At 44.4% G+C, this 21,544-nt stretch overlaps 1 protein-coding gene and 1 long non-coding RNA gene across 3 annotated transcripts; one reads left to right on the forward strand and one right to left on the reverse strand.

Annotated features, from left to right (window-relative positions):
- Positions 1–4,910: 4,910 nt before the first annotated feature.
- Positions 4,911–18,673, reverse strand: NSMCE4A (NSE4 homolog A, SMC5-SMC6 complex component). Of its 2 annotated transcripts, NM_001038678.2 has the most exons (11): positions 18,340–18,656; positions 17,509–17,586; positions 14,874–15,004; positions 12,621–12,772; positions 10,503–10,602; positions 9,665–9,755; positions 8,686–8,780; positions 7,064–7,112; positions 6,104–6,189; positions 5,927–6,013; positions 4,911–5,060 (listed from the first exon to the last, which is right to left on the reverse strand). In NM_001038678.2, the coding sequence occupies exons 1-10, from the start codon at positions 18,629–18,631 to the stop codon at positions 5,939–5,941; spliced, it is 1,149 nt and encodes a 382-aa protein (NP_001033767.1). In that variant the 5' UTR covers positions 18,632–18,656; the 3' UTR covers positions 4,911–5,060; positions 5,927–5,938. The 2 variants fall into 2 exon arrangements, 1 of the variants encoding a protein (NP_001033767.1); XR_009492942.1 differs by lacking the exon at positions 6,104–6,189 and having other exon boundaries at positions 18,340–18,673.
- Positions 15,000–17,518, forward strand: LOC132343969 (uncharacterized). The gene is made up of 2 exons (XR_009493014.1): positions 15,000–15,388; positions 15,940–17,518. It is a non-coding gene; the product is annotated as an uncharacterized lncRNA (long non-coding RNA).
- Positions 18,674–21,544: the final 2,871 nt, after the last annotated feature.

The raw sequence follows: 21,544 nt of genomic DNA on the forward strand, positions 1-21,544 counted from the left end.
TAGGAAATTGCAAGCCAATTCAGTATTCTTGCCTGGGACATCCCATGGAGCCTGGCAGGCTAGTCCATGGGGTCACAAAAGAGTTGGACATGACTTGGTGACTAAATAACAACCTGAGTCTAAGCCCTAGACCTGCCCAGAGACTCTAGAACATAGTTCCTTAAGTGGCTTACAGTCTATTAAGGGAAGAGAACAGCAGATAAAATAAAACAAAGCTGTGTCCAGTCCTATGGTATAAAAAGGTATACTGACCATAAGGACTAGAGGAGGGTAGCAGTTGGTGGGGATGTGGGGTGTGAGAATGCGTTTTGGATGACAACTCCTTGGGCAGGCAGAACAGGAGAAACTCACACTGATGCCTGCCTCCTGCCAGCCACTGTCAGCACAGGAATGAGGCACAGACTCAGTTCCCCTGGCGGATCTCCACTGCAAACAAGCAGCCCGAGGAGCACAGAGTAACTGAGGTAAGCACATGTGCTTTCAGAACACAGCGTTCTAGAGCAGTGGTGCGCAACTTTTTTGGCACCCGGGACTGGTTTAACGGAAGACAGTTTTCCACAAGCCCTGGGGAAGGGAAGGAGGAGGGCTTCAGGATGGTTCAAGCGCATCACACTTATTATGCACTTCTATTATTATTACATCAGCTGCACCTCAGATCATCAGGTGTGAGATCCCAGAGGTTGGGGACTCCTATTCTAAAGGAAAAGATGTTTTGGGGATCCTATATGACTGATTTTTTTTTTTGACTGATTTTTGAGAACAGATTAGTTTGGTTTTTTTTTCCTTCTCTTCAGAGAGTTAAGAATTAAGTGGCCGATAATCTCACTGTCCAGATAACTTCTGTTGATAATTTTTTAAAATAACGATAAAGTACATGGAAAACTCAACTACAGAAAGATACAAAATGCAAAGGAACAGCTTTGCCACCTTAGTTTGCAAAAGGTAACCACTTTTAGGATTCTTAATGATGAGAGTCTGAAACAAGTAGAATGCACATGGAGGAAAAATTGACTCTAAACATACATGCTTGAAGAAAATAAAATGTTAAAACCACATGTGATTCGATTTCTGCAAAATGTCCAGAATAGGCAAATTTATGAAGATAAGAGATTCATGGACAGAATGCAGGTTACTGGTTGGATAGGGCTGAGGGTTTAGAGTGGATGGAGGGGGGCAGTGACTGCTACTGGGTTGTGGGGACAAAAATGTTCTAAAACCAGATTGTGGTGATGGTCGCACAACCCTGAAAGTGGACTAAAAAACAACGGATTAATTACACATTTTAAATGGGTGAACAGTATGATATATAAAATATATCTCAGTAAAGCCATTTTACCAAAATGAAACGAACAGCAGGAATTCAGAGAGGAGGATGGAGAAGGCAATGGCACCCCACTCCAGTACTCTTGCTTGGAAAATCCCATGGATGGAGGAGCCTGGTAGGCTGCAGTCCATGCGGTCGCTAAGAGTTGGACACGACTGAGCGACTTCACTTTCACTTTTGTGCATTGGAGAAGGAAATGGCAACCCACTCCAGTGTTCTTGCCTGGGGAATCCCAGGGATGAGGGAGCCTGGCGGGCTGCCGTCTATGAGGTCGCACAGAGTCAGACACGACTGAAGCGACTTAGCAGCAGCAGAGAGGAGGAAGCAAGCCTGGAAATGCAGGTAAAAGGCCTGATCCTCTTGAGGCTTTGAACATTGGTAAAGAGCTCAGGGTATCAAATCTCAAAGGCAGTGGGGAGATAACTGCGAAACTGACAAGTGGTCTTGAAGACATGGAAGAGATCTAAAGGAGAGACAGTAAGTGGGGACACAGACAGGAGCCTGTAGCAGAAAGCTGGGCAAGATGCAGAGAATCAAGAGGCCGGATGGTGATTAGTGACTGATGAAGGCAGAGCCTGTGGGGGTAAAAGAGAAGAGAAACCCTAGGTTTCTTTATGATTAGTAAAGGTGCCATCCAGGAATTACATGGACAATGAATTTAGGAGCTGTTTTCAGTTCAGTTCAGTTCAGTCACTCAGTCGTGGCCTACTCATTGCGACCCCATGGACTGCAGCACACCAGGCCTCCCTGTCTATCACCAACTTCTGTAGTTTACTCAAACTCCTGTCCATCGAGTTGGTGATGCCATCCAACCATTTCATCCTCTGTCGTCCCCTTCTCCTCCTGCCCTCAATCTTTCCCAGCATCAGGGTCTTTTCAGATGAGTCAGTTCTTCGCATCAGGTGGCCAAAGTAGTGGAGTTTCAGCTTCAACATCAGTCCTTCCAATGAACACTCAGGACTGATCTCCTTTAGGATGGACTGGTTGGATCTCCTTGCAGTCCAAGGGACTCTCAAGAGTCTTCTCCAACACCACAGTTCAAAAGCATCAATTCTTCGGCATTCAGCTTTCTTCACAGTCCAACTCTCACATCCATACATGACCACTGAAAAAACCATAGCCTTAACTAGACAGACCTTTCTTGGCAAAGGAATGTCTCTGCTTTTTAATATGCTGTCTAGGTTGGTCATAACTTTTCCTTCCAAGGAGTAAGCATCTTTTAATTTCATGGCTGCAGTCACCATCTGCAGTGATTTTGGAGCCCCCCAAAATAAAAGTCTGCCACTGTTTCCCCATCTATTTCCCATGAAGTGATGGGACCAGATGCCATGAACTTAGTTTTCCGAATGTTGAGCTTTAAGCCCACTGTTTTACTCTCCTCTTTCACTTTCATCAAGAGGCTTTTTAGTTCCTCTTCACTTTCTGGCATGAGGGTGGTGTCATCTGCATATCTGAGGTTAATTGATATTTCTCCCGGCAATCTTGATTCCAGCTTGTACTTCACCAGCCCAGCATTTCTCATGATGTACTCTGCATATAAGTTAAATAAGCAGGGTGACCATATACAGCCTTGATGTACTCCTTTTCCTATTTGGAACCAGTCTGTTGTTCCATATCCAGTTCTAACTGTTGCTTCCTGACCTGTATATAGATTTCTCAAGAGGCAGGTCAGGTGGTCTGGTATTCCCATCTCTCAGAATTTTCCAGTTTATTGTGATTCACACAGTCAAAGGCTTTGGCAATCAATAAAGCAGAAATAGATGTTTTTCTGGGAACTCTCTTACTTTTTTGATGATCCAGCAGATGTTGGCAATTTGATCTCTGCCTTTTCTAAAACCAGCTTGAACATCTGGAAGTTCATGGTTTACGTATTGCTGAAGCCTGGCTTGGAGAATTTTGAGCATTTCTTTGCTAGAGTGTGAGATGAGTGCAATTGTGCTGTAGTTTGAGCATTCTTTGGCATTGTCTTTCTTTGGAATTGGAATGAAAAGTGACCTTTTCCAGGCTTGTGGCCACTGCTGAGTTTTCCAAATTTGCTGGCATATTGAGTGCAGCACTTTCACAGCATCATCTTTCAGGATTTGAAATAGCTCAACTGGAATTCCATCACCTCCACTAGCTTTGTTTGTAGTGATGCTTCCTAAGGCCCACTTGACTCTACATTCCAGGATGTCTGGCTCTAGGTGAGTGATCACACCATCATGATTATCTGGGTCATCTTTTTTGTACAGTTCTGTGTATTCTTGCCACCTCTTCTTAATATCTTCTGCTTCTGTTAGGTCCATACCATTTCTGTCCTTTAATGAGCCCATCTTTGCATGAAATGTTCCCTTGATATCTAATTTTCTTGAAGAGATCTCTAGTTTTTCCCATTCTATTTTTTCCTCCATTTCTTAGCATTGATTGCTGAGGAAGGCTTTCTATCTCTCCTTGCTATTCTTTGGAACTCTGCATTCAGATGCATATATCTTTCCTTTTCTCCTTTGCTTTGGGAGCTGTTTTACACATATGTTTAAAACAGGCCCACGTGCTGTCCAGCAAGCCACTGGTTATGTGCATCTGTGGCTTTTCAGAGAAGTTTAGTTCAAGAAACTTGGGGGAATGTTCAGGATACAGATGAACTACAAATCATGAGATTCCTAAACTGGTGGAAGGGGAACCAGGGAGAGGACCAAGTAAAAGGATGTACAGTTTTCAGAAAGTAAAGTTTTCAAGTGTCAAATGCCTAGTATTTATCCACTGGATTTAACAATTTTGGAAGCGTCACCAGCAGTGAGCCTTTAGGATGGTGGGAAAGGAGGTGCCCCACAGCATGGTGGGAGCACTCATGAGGAGATAGCAAGTGATTGTTACTTTAAAAGGAGGTAACTTGAGAAGGGTCACAGTAATTTTTAGAAGACGAGAGATAAACAGGGTTGAAGGGCAAGTGCTGGGTCTGGAGAAGGGATGACTCACAGCAGAGACCGGGGATGGGGACACAGGAGACCAAAGCCTCTGCAGATGAGACAACTCTACCTCTGACATAAGAGGGAAGGAGTGAGAAAGGACGGGTGGAGAAGGGCGGGAAGAGGAGCCAACTAGGACTCAGAAAGAACATCAAGGACGGACCTGACGGCCCAGCACCCCTGGGAGCAGCATCACTTGACCCGAAGCTGCACAGCTTTTCTCTGTGGTAGTCAGCAGCCCTCAGGTGCAGAGAGGACTACTGTTAAGATGAATCCAGGGTTGGCGTTGCCCCAAAAAGTGGTCTGGCTTGGCTTGAAAGAGGATTGAACAGTTCCTTGTGTGTAAATCACAGGCTGAAGCACATAAAATTGCTGATATTTGACTGTATCTTACCTATGAAAACAATTTCATATGGTACAACCTAATAAGTGTTGACCTGACTGGCTAACTTTACAGCTAAAAAAGATGCACAGAGAACCATAATGATCTTTAAGCCATTAACAACCTAACTAAAACTTTCAATGGGATAGGGCTAGATAAAGCAGAAACTCTCCCAAGAACAGAAAATACAGAATAACTGCAATTATTTGTGCATATGGCAATGAATTTCCTTTAATCCAAGACAAACATGACAAATTCCTTAACTATCAAAAGCTACATTTTATTAAAAACAATCTGTCTTTAAAAATGTTTGATCATACAATATATACAATACATGCTGCTTTCCTTTTTGGATTTCAGCACCCACTTGAGTCCTAAAAAACAAAGGAGGGAAGCATCCACTTGAGTCCTAAAAAACAAAGGAGGGAAATAGCTGGTTAACAGTTTATAAATGGTAAATCAAAAGTTCATTTAAGATGCATAAAGGAAATCTACCAACCAGCTCCTCCTCAGGGAGGAGGGCCCAAGTAAACCCACAGTATAGATCTAATGTCAGTTCTCCTCTTTCCTTCAATTACCTTGGAACAAAAGCTCAAATAATTGAACCATATATTAAGAGTTTACACTAAGTACTGAAAAGCTAATTTTAACTTTAACTCAGAACCCCACTTTACAAATTTATAGAGAAGGAAAACAAAGCAGAGTAAGACTGACTTGCCTGACATTTTAAAGGGGCAGAGCCAACAGGATCCCATCTCCTGATCCCTACCCACAGCTGTGTGCAGTACAGAATACCAGGTCATTTCTAAGATTCCCTTTCCCATCTCCTTTATAAAAATGGAGAATTATTTCATAAGCAAAACACAGGTTTCAGAAATGCCTATTACCAACATCATTCCAAGATAGTTCTACTTTAATTTTCCTTTTCTACTTTGTCTGCATAAAGTAAGCAAAGCTAATGGGACAGTGAACAAAACTGATGGGAGGATTCAATATTCCATTATCTCATTTATCCATTTATTGTGGGGGTGGGGAGAATGCCAAACCAAGAACAATCTCTGCTCTCTTTCAACTGCACATCTTAAGATGACCAAAGTAATCAATCCAAAGGTGGGAACTTGCAACCAATGGGTCGTGTTCTGCCCTTCTCACCAGTTACACACAATTTTAAGAATGGGGCACTAGAGGGAAGCAAAATCCAAATTTCACCAGAAGATGAAAAAGTGAGACAGAAACTATGATAAATACATGCAGCTGTCCCATGGGAAATGTTACCTTCAGCTGGTGTCAAGCACTCAGCCTCTGCTGGCTCTGACTTGAAGTAATCACAGGCTCTGAGATCTCAAAGGTCCTCACAATCTCCTGGTAGAGAACAGACAGCATGTGGGCACTGAGTTTACAGCAAAGGAATTCTTGGAAAAAAATTGCCTGGGGTAACATGCAGGGCTTTACCTCCCAGTCTCGATAACTCAAAGCTATAATTGCTTGATTCCTAATTTGAGTGTTTCCTCCACTTTCTTCATTAATATTAACAGGCTCTGTTTGAGAGGCAACGTTTTCAAATCAGAAGAGGTAATCTGAACAGAAACCAATGAATAATAGGAAAGACACCTGTACCAAGCAGATGCTTAGAATATTATATCCTTATTAGGAAGTCATGCATTAGTGTTGTATTATTACAATAGAAAGTAACCCCGCTTGCTTCCATTAAAAAAAAAATACATATGGTAAAATAACACATTCCAATCATTTGAAAAACTCGGCATATCTACGAACCAAACAGAGAGCTAAGGTCTAGTGTGTCCAGTATGAAAGTAAGAACTTTTTAAAGGAACTGGTAAATGCAATGAAAACACTTCATTCTGTACAGTAGGCCTTAGAAGGCAAAGAGTAATGGAGAATGTGAATCATTCAACAAAATTAAGATTCTCTCTGTATTAACCATGCTCTTTAATATTTACTGACATTTGTAAATTGTATAGCAATGTTCTTTTTTGACATCAATTTTCTAACTGTGAGAGATATTTAAATGAAACTTGTATATAAGAGGCAAAAACATAAGAAAGAAAAAAAAAAAGATTCTGGAGAGGAAGAGCTGACATTAGGGATAAAATAGAAGGAAACTACAAAAATAACTGTAATTACAGACTTTCTAAATTAAAATTGAAGGGAAACTACATCATTTCTTGTTATTCTTCACAGCAGTAAATATTGAATCAATGACAGAACTGAATCCATCAGTTTTAAACTATGATCAAGTTTTCAGTATTTTCAGTTAGTTGAGGAAGACATTGTAAAAGTTTGTCGCCTAAAATAAAAACTCAATTTACATTTAATAAAATACATTTCACACCCTCTAGTAACAAATACATTTTCTTTAAAACTAACTTTTCTGGACATAGAATCATTTACCTATTACTGGCAGTCGATCTCGGTCAAGTCTTATTCTTGCAAAACCATCCTGTAACACAAAGACTGAAATTTAGATTCAAAACCTTCAGGCATTGGATGAAAAAATTACTCGGTGAGAAAATTCTAAACCTTAGACAATCAAAATATACCATAACAATAGTGTGGAGTGTATACAGACAAGCCTTCTCTAACATCTCCCTCTACATGGGGTATCTTTCAGGTTCTAATCAGCTTGCTTACCCAGGCACAACCTCATCCCCAAGATCTCTTAAATAAAACTACAACCATCTTGGCTCTTTGACTGATTCATACTTTTTGAGTACTCCACATTTTATTATTATGATTATTTTTTGGCTGAGCCATGCAGCTGGTGGGATTTTAGGTCCCCCACCAGGGACTGAACCCAGGCCCTCAGCAGTGAGAGCAAGGAGTCCTAACCTTTGGACTGTCAGGGAGTTCCTGAATACAACACATTTTATGATGCGTAATACTATCACTGACCGTTGACCGAATATGCTTTAGTTATCATTTCTGAAAAAACACTTTTGTCCAAAAAAAACCACTTTTGTCAACACAAGATTCTATTTTGTTAAAATCGAATTAATCTTAGAAGTCCAGGATTGCAACTGGACATAAGACTGAAGACAGCCTAGAGAAAATTCTTAAGGTACACTTCTGAGAATTTTTCCTTTTTTTTTCTCCTGAACCATCTGTTTTGAAATTACTTCAGACTTAAGAGTTACAAGACTACTGCAAAGACCTCCCATACATTCTTTCCCCAGGGTCACCAACTGTTCGTGTTTTGCCATATTTATATTACTGCTTTCTCTCTCTGAAAGTGAAAGTACAGTCACTTGGTCGAGTCCGACTCTTTGCAACCCCATGGACTGGCTTCTCTGCCCATAGAATTCTCCAGGCAAGAATACTGGTGTGCTTTGCCATTTCCTTCTCCAGGGGATCTTCCAAACCAGGGATCAAATCTGCATCTCTTGCATCTCCTGAACTGGCTGGCAAATTCTTTACCACTGTGCCACCTGGGAAGCCCTTTTCCCTACAACTTCGGCATATATTTCTTGAAAACAAGGGTATTTTCTTACATAACAACTAACAAATTTGGGAAATTTAACATGTATATCACATAGTTACCTAATCTGTAAGCTCCAAAAATGTCTAAAATGTAAAAGCAAGCACTTAATTTTTTAGCTAGTTTCTTTGGCCTGTGACTCGTCAGTGTTCTGCTGCTGCTGCTAAGTCGCTTCAGTCGTGTCTGACTCTGTGCGACCCCATAGATGGCAGCCCACCAGGCTCCCCCGTCCCTGGGATTCTCCAGGCAAGAACACTGGAGTGGGTTGCCATTTCCTTCTCCAATGCATGAAAGTGAAAAGTGAAAGTGAAGTCGCTCAGTCGTGTCCGACCTTCAGCGAACCCACGGACTACAACCCACCAGGCTCCTCTGTCCATGGGATTTTCCAGGCAAGAGTACTGGAGTGGGGTGCCATTGCTACAATGGGTCTAAAACACATACTGGTCAGTACAAATTCCTTAGCCACCTCTCATCTATACCTGTTATTATTTACTCTTTTAAAAGCAAAGAAAAACAGAGAAATAATCTTAAATCTTACCCTTATAATAAAAGAAACATGAAAGATGTTTTCCACTGTCCGGGGGAAAGAATGTGGATCAACCACAAAGTCAAAGAAGGACATCGGAGTATCAGCTAAAGACAAAAGAGGAAAAAATTCTTCAACAGAGGAAAAATTACTTTTGCTCATCATTTAAGACTAATATTCTCTAGTGTTAACCAAAGAAAGGAAGTGGGCATTCATCCTGTTTTGGGATGGAAATCAATACAACCCCACTGGAGGACAATCTGGTATATCTATTAAAAATCTGCATGCCCACTTCCCCGGCGATCCTCCTTTAAAAAGCCATCCTACAGAAATACTAGCCCACGTGCACAAAGTGGTGTGCCCAGATTTTTCACTCCAGCAGTTTATACAAGAGAAAAATGCTATAAAGAACTTGTCCACTAACAGAGGATTTGTTAAATGTATGATACAGTCACCCAATGGGAATCATTGAAAAGAGTAAGCAGGATTTGCATGTACCAATATGGGAAAATGTCCAAATGGACAAGTCATCTTGCAGAAAAATGTGTATATTATTTTGCTTTGAAAAAAGCAAAACACCACCATCACCAACAACAAAAAATCCCAACTACTTAGTTGTATATTTATTATGACTGACATAGACATGAGAAAGTCTGAAAATACACACATCACATTTTGTAAGTGGCGACCTCGAGGGAGTGAGGTCAGGTAGAACAGGGTACTTGGCTTTTTACTTTTCTCACGTCTTTGGCATGTATTATTTTGTAACAGAAAAAATATCCTGTCTTTGAAAAATAAAAATGAGAATTTCCTTCACCAATGTTCTCATGGGATTTCTAGAGAAATCTCATAAAAGACATGTCAAGAAAAATCAAAATGATTCAAGCATTACATATATGCCTTTTAAATAAAAATATCTTCTCATTGCAAGTGACACAGGCCTAACTGACAAATACAGGTTGCTCCATTTTGAGCTTGGTATCGTACTTACGATCTTCTTGAAAGTATGTTTGCAACAATCCCAAGATTCTTTCCACTTCTTTTTCTGTTGCTTCTTGATGAGACTCTTCCATTCTTTTTAACTGAAAATATAAAGCTGTTATCAAGCAGACTGACCTACTTGCCTGCCTGTTAACCTTTTCTGCTCTCTTCCCCGGCCAAACTCCTCTAAATATCTTTTACTTAGGATTTCTAACAGTTTTTATTCCTGTCTTAAAATTGATAGTTAAAAAAGATTTTCCTAGCTTTAGTAACATTTTCATATGAATTATCTGAGAGGAGTAACATGACCAAATCCATCATTTTCAGGTTGAATGTAAAATAGCAAATTATAAAAGGGGCAGTGGTTCTCACCTGGGAGTGATTTTTCTGCAGCGCCACCCCGCCCCCCACCCCCACGATGAGATATTTTCTAACACTTGGTTGTCATACTTGGGACAGGAGTGGGGAACATGAGAGGAGGCTGTTAGCATCTACTGGGAAGAGGCCAAGGATGCTGCTAAACATCCTACAATGCACAGGAGAGCCTCTCACAGCAAAGAATTATCCAGCCCCAAATGCCGACAGTGCCGAAGTTAAGAAACCTGTTTTGGGAGAACTAATCCATACTACAGAAATGGGTTAAGAACTAAGACAAGTGGCCCATCCAATAAAATGTTTAAAGACTAAACACCTCAAAAATGATTCAAACATTAAATGGTTACTTTTTAAGTGACAGAGCCTGACTCCAGACCCAAACCCTGAGAAAAGACAGCCAAATTACAGGTATATGATACTAATGGCTATTTTAAATTAAGCGTTTTAAAAAAGCAACATTTGAACAAACAAACCTGGGCAGGCATTGCCTGCTGCTCTTCTATCATACGAACTTTTCTTGGACGTTCAATTCGTGGCTTTGGCACAGGGCACTCTCCTTGTATTGAACCCAACCTAATGAAAAATATGCTTTCATGTCTTTGTTTTTAAAACAAACTAATTTCACTAACTGAAAGCAGTTCCCACAGCATCCTCAAATTCAGCCCAGGCATCAGTGGTGTATGAGTGACATGGGACCAAGACTGTGTCGGGTTTGTGACAGCCTTTCTGCTCCTTCTGTGTTTCTCAAAGAATTCAACCAGGTTCCTCCCCAATACCTTTGTATTTTACTCTCAATAGTAAGTCAATCAATATGCCCTCTGTGGTCCTCCCAGCTAGCCTGTTGTCTGTTTCGCAGAGCCAGCTTCAGAGATCAGGGGAAGGACGAACGTGTGTGGGGGACGGGGATGAATAGCCCCACTGGGCTTTTTGGTCTGGGGGTGCCAGAGCAGAGCCCCACTGCCTGGGACTCCAGAACACACCTGTCTTACGAGATAACAGGTAAGGCAGAGGCCACGCGATTCCTTTCCCTTTTGGACTCCCTCCACCTCCCAAAACCCTACAGCAACAGACATAGCAGGCAGAAAACAACCAGGGCCCAGAGAACGCAGTCCCCTGTGGTCCCTGCACTGGAGGGAATCAAAGCATACAGTAGAGATCATGTGGGCGCTAAGCTGCTTCAGGCATGTCTACTCTTTGTAGCCCATGGGATTCCCCAGGCAAGAATACTGGAGTGGGTTGTGGTGCCCTCCTCCAGGGTATCTTCCAGACCCAGGGATGGAACCCGAGTCTCTTATATCTCCTGCATCAGCAGGTGGCTTCTTTACCACTAGGGTCAACCGAGAAGCCCAAGCAAACCTTACCAGATGGAAAGAAAACATGGGGGAAAGGTCACTGCAGGCCAAGGCAACAGCAAGTACAAGGCTGCAAAGCTGTAAGTAAATCATTAGCCGCAAATTGGGCTAGATGATGACAACGGGTTTAAGTTATATAACCCAAGGCTATCTTTCTATTTTTTTGGACATGCCTCGAGGCTTGGGGGAATCTTAGTTCCCCGACCAGGGATTGAACCCACACCCTTGCCAGTGAGAGCTTGGAGTCCTAACCACTGGACCACCAGGGAATTCCCAAAAGGCTATCTTTAGATCCTGCATTTATGGTGGAGCCTAATTCAACAGCAAAAAAAAAAAAGATTTAGACTTTTCCTATAATAAAGAAATTTGATCTTTTTGCTGTAATATACAGTGATTCTGGGCACTTGAATTAAGGGAAGTCTTGTTAAAAACAGATGCCTCAGGAAATAAGAAGAAAACCCAGATGCCTGGCCCTGCACCATAGACTTATTAAATCTACATCTCCAAAGCCTTCTGAAGCACTACCAATCTCAGGAGGTTTAGAAGGGCACTCAGGATAGACAAATGCCCTAAGCTAACCACTTAAGGAAGAAACCACTTGAGTGGTTGCCCTGGAGAAATTATCTACTGGTTATTTTAAAGGCTGTCTTACAAAAGAACCAGTAAGGGTTGTTCTTAGCGTCTTCATATGACTGAGCTAGGAAATTAAGACAGAAGCCAATTCCATTTGAGTATAAAGAAAAGCTTTTCAAAATCAAAGCTGCATCCAAAAAAAGAGGAACTGGGCAGTTTATGTGACAGTGACTCAACTAGTCTTCAAATACAGGACAGCGATCATCTGACAGGGATTATATATAATAAATGGCACTTTGCATATATTGGTAGACTCTTAAGATACCTTTCATAGGAGGTATCATCCTCCTACGTAATAAGGACTTTTAAAGACGATAAAGCCAGACATTATGTCACAGACCTAAAGTCTCCCATGCTAGAAGGCAAAGGTGCCAGCAGAGTGCCCTGATAAGGAGGTGCCAGCCCACGGCCTTTCCTGCTCCAGTTAAGCTGGATGAGGATCCATCCACAAGATATTATGGGCTTTTAAATCAAACTTTAGAAAGTCTCCGAGCGATGGCATCATGACTGTCTCCTCTACAATACCAAATAATTGTTGTCCCTACAATAAAATACAATTTAAGGTTTACAAATGGCTGGTCTGTCAGATTTTCAAAATAATCTTACAGAAAGTGGAATGTATGGGTTTTATTAAAGGTGTTTTCTGCTGTTTTGCCTGATATTTTCCAGGAGTCATAGACTATGAATTCCAAATCAGAACTGTCTTCATCACGGATGAGTTCTTCAGCTTCTAGTGGATTTACACCCATATGAGTCAGCTACAAAAACGAAGGGAAACAGAAACCCCAGTTAAGCCACGAGCAATCATTCAGGGCACTCAATTATCTCTATCACTACACAAAAGGCCAGAGGCAAAGTCTGTTTTCAGTGTCCTAACATATTGGCTCAATTTCTTATTACAAATTTCCTGTTTTCAAAGGCACCTTTCTTTTTGGCAGAAACTATTCTTCAAGGTACTCAGGACTTTTTGGTGAGAAAGTGAGATGATCCAGACCAACGGGTCCCAACTGGAGCAATTTAACCCCCCCAGGCATTCTGTCTAGAGACACTTTTGATCGTCACAACTGGGTGGATGGCAGGGAGGGCTGTGTTACTAAATGCCATAGAGGGCATTTAGTGGGTAGAAGCCAGGATAGTGCTCAGCATCCTACAGCAGGTGCCAACGCAACAAAGACTCAACCAGCCCAAAATGCACTTAGTGCCCAGGCTGAGAAACCCTGCTCTAGCCCCTGCAGGCCGAGGGGGGGCAAACCAGAACTTAGCTCGCTGGGCCTGATCTCACACAACGCATTTTTATAACTATCAGCAATGCTGAATTAGCATAAAAATAGAAAATCACATCCCTAAGCAAACGCTCTGAGATAGAACATGCAAGTTTAGCTGGCTTTCAATTTTCATTTCCAGCCAACCTCCTGGAGACCGCTGATTAGCTTGCAGATTAGGTTTTCCAGGGAGCAGCACCTAGCATAAGGGAGATTCACTCATCTTAAAGGTTACTTCCTGGGAAGAGTTGGCGGAAGTCGAATAATTCTCTTATCTCAAGCTATCTTGCAGAAAGTGTATTAAATTTGCTTTTATGAAAGTACATTTTTATTACATTATAAAATTATGAAATGCCTAGAAGTTATCAAATTAAAACAGCAATACCATATATAAACTAATCAAAAAGCCCTCAGAGAGCTTAACCCTTTAAAGGCAGTTAAACTTTGAAGAAAAGAGAGGCTGCCAGAACCCAGAGAGACACAGTCAGCACTGTTCCATTCTCGTGCCAACCATTCTACCACTGCACACTGGGAGGAAGACATTTCAGTTTTTATCTGGTCAAATCTACCAATTTTTTCTTTATAGTCCTTATATTTGGTGTAATACTTGAAAAAATCCTCCCGCCAGAGTCTAGACAGCTATTAAATTGGGGGTCTGCATGGACCGCTTTAAGACTTATGGAATTTAAAGTACAAAGCTCACCCTGATAAATAAAAGTAATTTTTAAAAAGATTACCCAATATATAGTCAACTTTATTGAGCATTTTCCAAAATGCACTTCACTTCAAGTTTTAAAAAAAGAAAAATTTAAGGTTTAAAATTTAAGTTAAATTTTTTTAAAAACATCAAAAACCTCATCTGCCTCATGCCTTTACAAAATAATTTATCTTTTCGGATCTCATGGTACTAAATCATTTTAATAACCTTTTAACACACAGAAAGTCAATGTCCTAACAGAAATGCTAGGACAGAGGTTGGCTCAAAGTAAAACCAAGATGAAGAAAAAAAAAAGTAAAATACAAAGTTCATCTCATTGTGCTTTTTGGGGGCAAAAAATTCATCAAGCAAAAGTTTCAAAATTTCGGGTAACCACCATCCAATCATTAAGAGGCAAAGACAGTTGAATAAAACAACAACAAAAAACAAAAGCAGAACCCCAACCATACGCGTATGGTTCTGGAATATTCTCAAAGACAAATCAAAACATGCCCCTCCACCAGACATAACTCATGTCCAGCTGTACTTTACCTGTAATGTGGGCTTCTGCCCAGCCTAGGACAAAGGTCCCAGGTCACTGAGAATGAACTCATGAACTGACGAGTGAGGGAAAAAATGGCCATTTGAAATAAACCTAGCACCCTGAGTCTTAGAAGGCTAGGAGATTTTCAAACTGTTCTAAACTTCCAATCTAGATTCCACCACGTAGTTCGATTGTCATGTGTTTAATCTGGTTAAGATCTCTCTGGAGGAATCTCAGGCCCAAACAAAAGGGTAAATAAGTGAAAACCATGTGCATATGGATATAAGCAAAGTGGATAATCATACACTATGTGAGATGAAACATTTTTTATTACGATTCTGTAGCTTTGAACTTACTAGAGTTTCCACGTATCGTAACATATCAAACGAGTTCAGGTCAGAACGCAGCTGCTTTGCCTTCTCTTTGCCCAAATCTGAAGCCAGAACAAGAAAGTGGGCATCCAGAACTGCTTCTCTTGCTCGGGACACTGTTCGAAAAAGAAGGAACATGCTTATCCACAGGCATTTTCCCAAAACTTCCAACTGCACTTACTCCCCATTTCCCATTGGACCAAAAGAAAAAAAAAAAAATCTCAAACACACTCATCTCTGTGTAAAAACAGGTTCCCCTGCTCAGCTCACCTAAAAAGCCAGCTCTCTCTACTACACTGTTCCTGCTTCTGGGAACTGAATAAAAATTTCTTCATTAACTGCAGTTTAACAAAACCTCCATCATCTCTAACACTGGCTGTTCCCTCGGACTCCAGTAACCCATCCAGGCACTATTAACACCTGTGTTGACGATGGAAGCCAAGCTGAATGCCCACGGTGTGTAAGGCGCTGTGCTTGGGCGTGGCCAAGACCGGTAACAGGTAAGTTGTCAAGGAGCGTCAGGTGAAGTTCCGTGCTGGGCAGGTAGTGGGAGATGCAAACTCTGCCTGGCAGCACAGGTCCCACCAAATGAACAGCCTACAGGCAGCAGGGCCATGACCTCCAAGGAGGATGATCCAAAAAGGTTCATCTTTCAACATTTAAGATAAGCCACAGACAAGAAAGGATTTAAATAAAAAGAAACAAGAAGGAAACGGGGCCAGGAAACAGGATGAGGTCTAGGGAGATGGGGGGGGAGGGTTCATTAGAGAAAGACACAGCAGGACTGAGGGAATCAGTTAGACCAGACCCCGAAAGGGAACAGGCAGTGTGGAATAGTGCTCCCGGGAACACCAGCAACGGCGAACTGAAAACGCAGCCAACAGACAAACCCGGCAGGCAGAGTTCAAACACACAAATGCCTCTCCCTGGCTTGCTCCTCAAGGCCACTTCATTTGAATTTCTGATTGCCCAAACACTCCTCAGGCTGATGAACGCACTGACTCCAAGTTTTGTATTCATATGCACAATTTTCTCTCTGGTTTTATTTCAGGAGAATTACTGTGAACATGACAATGACTGAGAGACAAGAGGCAAAAGCAAGGGACCAGTTCCTGGGCTGTTCTAGACCTCCCCTCCCCGCTGCCGGCCCATCACTGCCACGAAAGCTGTGAGAAAAGTGCCCATCTCCCACCGATGGATTCAAGCCTCTGAAGAGTTACAGAACATCCAATCTGTATATATGGAGGATGCAGAATTCTTTGTTGGCTGACTGTCTCCTAGGGCCCGGTTGAGTAACTGTGTCTTAAAAAGACGACCCAGCTAGCATAGTGGAATTGGCCAAGCAGGAAATGATCTGTTAATCAACAACTTTTCAGTGGTGGGTGAATAATAGGGGACAAGGGGTCAAGAGCAACCCTGAAGAGATAGCCTGGGCAGGGGGTTCCAAGCTCAGAAGAGAAGAAAAAGCTAGAGAGAGTGGAGGAGGGGTTGCACCAGGTGGAAAGAAAGAAATGTTCTGGTTCTCAGAGAACATGTGGAGTGGTGGTGTCCAGGCAGAGGCCAGCTCTGTTGACTTCTTCACCTGCATGGGTCTGCACTCTCCTCTTCTGCTCCCATAGAATTTAGAGAAAGGCCAGGAGGGAAAAGTAGTCTGAGGACTTGTCCCCAGGCTCTGTGACCCAGTGCCCACACCATCAGGGGCTGCCTGACCTGTCCTGACTTCAAACACAGAGACCACTCTTAGCACTAACACTGCTGCTGCTTTTCATTCAAACCAAGCTTTTATTTCAGAGCCCCCTTCACCCCCTACAATGCTAGAGTTCAGTGCTGAGATTCTTCTCTTTCTCAGGTCCCTCCCCTCACTGGAGACCAACAGGGCCACCTGAAGACACGGCCATCCCCACTGGGTTATATTAGGTGGACCAAGAGCAAGGAGCTTAGGGACGGGAGGTCGGGAGGAAGGCAGGAAAAGAAACAGGATGTCAGAAACCAGCTCAGTTCTTTCTTTAATACATCCAGTGCATCCTGGGTAGTCAATAGAGTAGAAAGATAAGACATAAAAGTTCTCAGCAGTCAATACAGTAGAAACAAAATACACAGGAAGTTCTCAAACTTGAACAAGCAACAGAATCACCTGGGGCGCTTGTTAAAACTGGCTGCTGCTCCCCACCCCCACCCCAAATTTCATGTAAAGCTCTTACTACCTGCTTGTACTTTTGAAAGTGAAAGTGAAGTCGCTCAGTCGTGTCCGACTCTTTGCGACCCCGTGGACTGTAGCCCACCAGGCTCCTCTGTCCATGGGATTCTCCAGGCAAGAATACTGGAGTGGGTTGCCATTTCCTTCTCCAGGGGATCTTCCCTGACCCAGGGATCGAACCCAGGTCTCCCGCATTATGGGCAGACGCTTAAACCTCTGATCCACCAGGGAAGCAGGGCTTAGGGCCTGATAATGCACAACCACAGTAATGGTGCTACAGGGGAAAAGGTTCCAAACCTAGTAAAGCACTCTTATAAATGGGGGTTGTTTGGTGTCAAGCATTCGGTTCTCAGGCAAAACTAATTAAAATTACCCTAAAATATATGATCACAGAAAGCTTCCTTTCATAAAATAATGAATTACCTCCATTAAAGAGAGTGTTGGCCTCTTCAAGGACCTCTGTTAACTTGTCGCTGGCATTCAATATATCCTCCCGGTTTTCTATTTTAAAAAAATAGAAGCTTTGGGAAAGGTGCTCATCATAGGCTAACAAGTCATTGACAGAGTAACCAGCTGCAGCTGGAGAGCCAAGTCCCAGCCCCCACCCCCAACCCCACCCCCGCTCCCCGGTGGAGTTATTTTCAAGCTGTATTTCTTTAACCAAAACGGCCTGACAACAGAAAAGATGACTACCCCTTTAGCAGAATGAACTTGGAAAGGGGACCCACTTGGTTGCCCCTAACCTTCACCCATGGGCTTCCACGCCTTCTGCAGCCTCTGAGGAGCGCTCTTAACAGAAGGGTTCTCCAACTCTGCAAGCCACATCTTGCAGAACCGGGCCACCCAGAGTCAGAATAGGTAGGTCCAGGGTGCGCTGGAGAATTTGCATTTCTGGCAGCTACCGCGGGCGGGCGACTGCCGGCGGAGAATCGCTGGATGTAAGAAAATGCGCCCCGGCTCCTAGTGCCTCCTCTCCCCCGCTTCCAGACCGCGCCCGGCCTCGGGCGGTTCCCCCGCCTGGGGGACTCGGGCGGTTCCCCGCGCTGGGGGACTCGGGCGGTCCCCCCCCCGCCCCAGGGGACTCGCGCGCCCCCGCCAAGGTCGTGCATTGCGATCCGCACGACAGATGCGCGAGCGCCTCGAAAACCCCGAACCCGGGCGCGGCCGGGCGGCGCGGGTCTGGTCCCGGGCTGCACGAACCAGCCGGGCCGCGCAGGGCCTGCGCGAGGTTCCCGCCTCGCGCCCCTGCCTTACGTTGGACCGAGTTGATAAGCGCGCGGTACTGATGGCGGATCTGGCGGCAGAGGCTGGGGTCGGTCTCCTCCTCCAAGCTCGCTGGGTCTATCATCTCGTCCCCGGAATCCGACGGTTCGGTATCCTCCAAGCCCGGGCGCTCTGGGGCCTCCCTGCGCTCGGGCGCGGCGCCGCGGCGGGAGCCGGGCGACAGCGGGGACCGCGAGCGGGAGCGGGAGCGGGTGCGATCCCGGTGCGGGTCGCGGCCCCGGCCCCGGCCCTCGGGCCGGCGGCCGCTGCTGTCCCCGGACATCGCGCCAAGCCTCCTTGCAACTTTGGAACGGCGGAAGTTCGCGCCAGAAACTGAAAGCCCTGCACAACTGAGCTCCTGCTCTCCGCGGAACGCGGCTCCCTTGCCGGAGCGAGCGCACAGCGACGCCTGTGGCTGGAGGCCGGCGGCAGGGGCCGAGGCCGGGGGCACAGTGGTTACAGCGCCGCCAGGCGGGGCACCGGGCGGCTCAGGCCCCTGACCTTGCGCGCCCCTGACTTTGGATACCACTTTAGGTGCTTAGAATCTTCGTGGTCTGGTCCTCCGTGCCCACCCCATTAGACTTTCACCTTCCCCGGGGTCTCCCTGGCTCTCCCGGACCCAGCCACACCCTTAAAACAAATATTTAGCATTCTTCCAGGTGGAAATTCATTCCAAGGTCCAGACAGAAATATCTGGGACATTGCCAGGTCATGGACACGCAGACCGTGTTTGTTGATCAAGGCTCCTGCAGTTAAGCAGGATGCGCGCTGGATATGGAGACGAGATGAGATTCTGCCACTCACTATCTGTGACCTTAGTTCCTTGAGCCATTATGGCCGGGACCCAGTGGAGTTTATGAATAGCTGGTAATCCCCCCTCCACTTTTTTTTTTTTTTTGAAGTGAAGAAGTGTTAGTCACTCAGTCCTGTCCAACTGTTTGGGACCCCATGGACTCCAGGAGCCTACGAGGCTCCTCTGTCCATGGAATTCTCCAGGCAAGAATACTGGAGTGGGTTGACATTCCCTTCTCCAGGGGATCTTCCTAACCCTCATTTCCTGCATTGCAGGCAGATTCTTTACCGTCTGAGTTTATTTTTGACTGCATTGGGTCCTTGTTGCTGGGTGGGCAGGCTTTCTCTAGTTGCCACCAGTGGGGGGCTTATTGCTAGTCGTGGTTCTTGGTCTTCTCATTGCCTTGGCTTCTCTTGTTGGGAGCATAGGTTATAGATTTCTGGGCTCAGTTGTGCATAGGGGTTTAGTTGCCCTGTGCTATGTGGGATCCTCCCAGACCAGGGATGGAACCTGTGTCCCCTGCATTAGCAGATGAATTCGTAACCACTGGACCACCAGGGAAGTCCCAATCCCACCTTTTTTGAGGACAGAACAACTGAACAAACAGAAAATTGACAAGGTTCCTTGATTTTCTTGGAGTAAACTCTGTTAACCATCGTTTTAAAATATCTACACCTCCACAGTTTATGTTCATATTTGGTCCTCAAGCTGAAAGATTCTAAAATACTTTTAAATGGGTCTAAAAATGATGAAATTATATTAATATAGTTTTAAAGATAAGTATATGAATCTCCCATGTATTTTGGATTGTATTGCAAATGTTTCTCAAGAGTTCTTTTTGGTGCTGAGAACCCATTTTTTTCAAAGGAACAATGTCAGTTGAGTTACTACCCAAGTCTACAAAAATACCATGTCGTGAATCAGATGTACTGTTTGAGATAAGCACTATTCTCTGCAGCGTATATCACACCTCATTCCTGCTTAACCTGGATTTCAGGAAAGGTATGCCCTGAAGTCGGAGAAGGCAATGGCACCCCACTCCAGTACTCTTGCCTGGAAAATCCCATGGATGGAGGAGCCTGGTAGGCTGCAGTCCATGGGGTCGCTGAGGGTCGGACACAACTGAGCGACTTCACTTTCACGCATTGGAGAAGGAAATGGCAACCCATTCCAGTATTCTTGCCTGGAGAATCCCAGGGACGGGGGAGCCTGGTGGGCTGCCGTCTATGGGGTCGCACAGAGTCAGACACTACTGAAGTGACTTAGCAGCAGCAGCAGCAGCAGCATGCCCTGAAGTGAATCATGGTAATATCATCCCCGTTCCCTGAAGATCGGGCTAGGGATAGGACGTGATTCTGTTCTGGACAGTGATATGGGAGGCAGATTCACATTTGGATCACTCACAAAGCCTGCAGAAAAGAAAGTCTTTATCGCCATCCTCGCTCTTCTTTGTGATGCTGGCATGAGGAAATGGAGTCTGGCATGATGGCAACCATCTATCTACTACTGACGAGAGGACAAGCATGAGAAAAGACCAGAATACTGGGAACACTGGAGGGCAAGGATGGACATAGACGTGACGGAATTGCTGAGTGTCTGGGAGTCTGCCTACCTCCAGACTCCTTGTTAAGTCAAAATGTTAGATGCTCAGTCGTGTCTGACTCTTTGGAACCCTGTGGACTGTAGCCCACCAGGCTCCTCTGTCCATGGAATTCTCCAGGCAAGAATACTGGAGAGGGTTGCCATTTCCTTCTCCAAGGGATCTTCCTCACCTAGGGATTGAACCCGGATCTCCAGCATCTCAGGCAGATTCTTTACACTCTAAGCCACCAGGGAAGCCCCCTGTAAGCCACAAATATCCTGTGGTTTACTAAGTCGCTTCAGTCGAGTCCGACTCTGTGCGACCCCATAGACGGCAGCCCACCAGGCGCCCGCATCCCTGGGATTCTCCAGGCAAGAACACTGGAGTAAGGTGCCATTGCCTTCTCCAATGCATGAAAGTGAAAAGCGAAAGTGAAGTCACTCAGTCGTGTCCAACTCTTCGCGACCCCATGGACTGCAGCCCACCAGGCTCCTCCGTCCATGGGATTTTTCAGGCAAGAGTACTGGAGTGGGGTGCCATCGCCTTCTCCATCCTGTGGTTTAGGCCATTGTTAATTGTTTTGTGGTTGCTACTTGCAGCTCAGTGTATTGGAACTGAAATGAATACCTAGCATTATTTCCAAGTGGAAATTCCCTCTATACTCAAGACAAAAATCCCTGTAGTATTTCATTGAGTTCAACAGCTTTTGATGTGTACTAATGGGCCACACATGCAACAAACCAAGCAGGTCATGAAGATGAGTCCAAGACATGCCTTTGCCTTCCAGGGTCTCACCAGGAGGCAGATATGAAACTCATCCT

Source organism: Bos taurus, chromosome 26 (genome assembly GCF_002263795.3).
Source record: "Bos taurus isolate L1 Dominette 01449 registration number 42190680 breed Hereford chromosome 26, ARS-UCD2.0, whole genome shotgun sequence".
Taxonomy (NCBI): Eukaryota; Metazoa; Chordata; class Mammalia; order Artiodactyla; family Bovidae; genus Bos; species Bos taurus.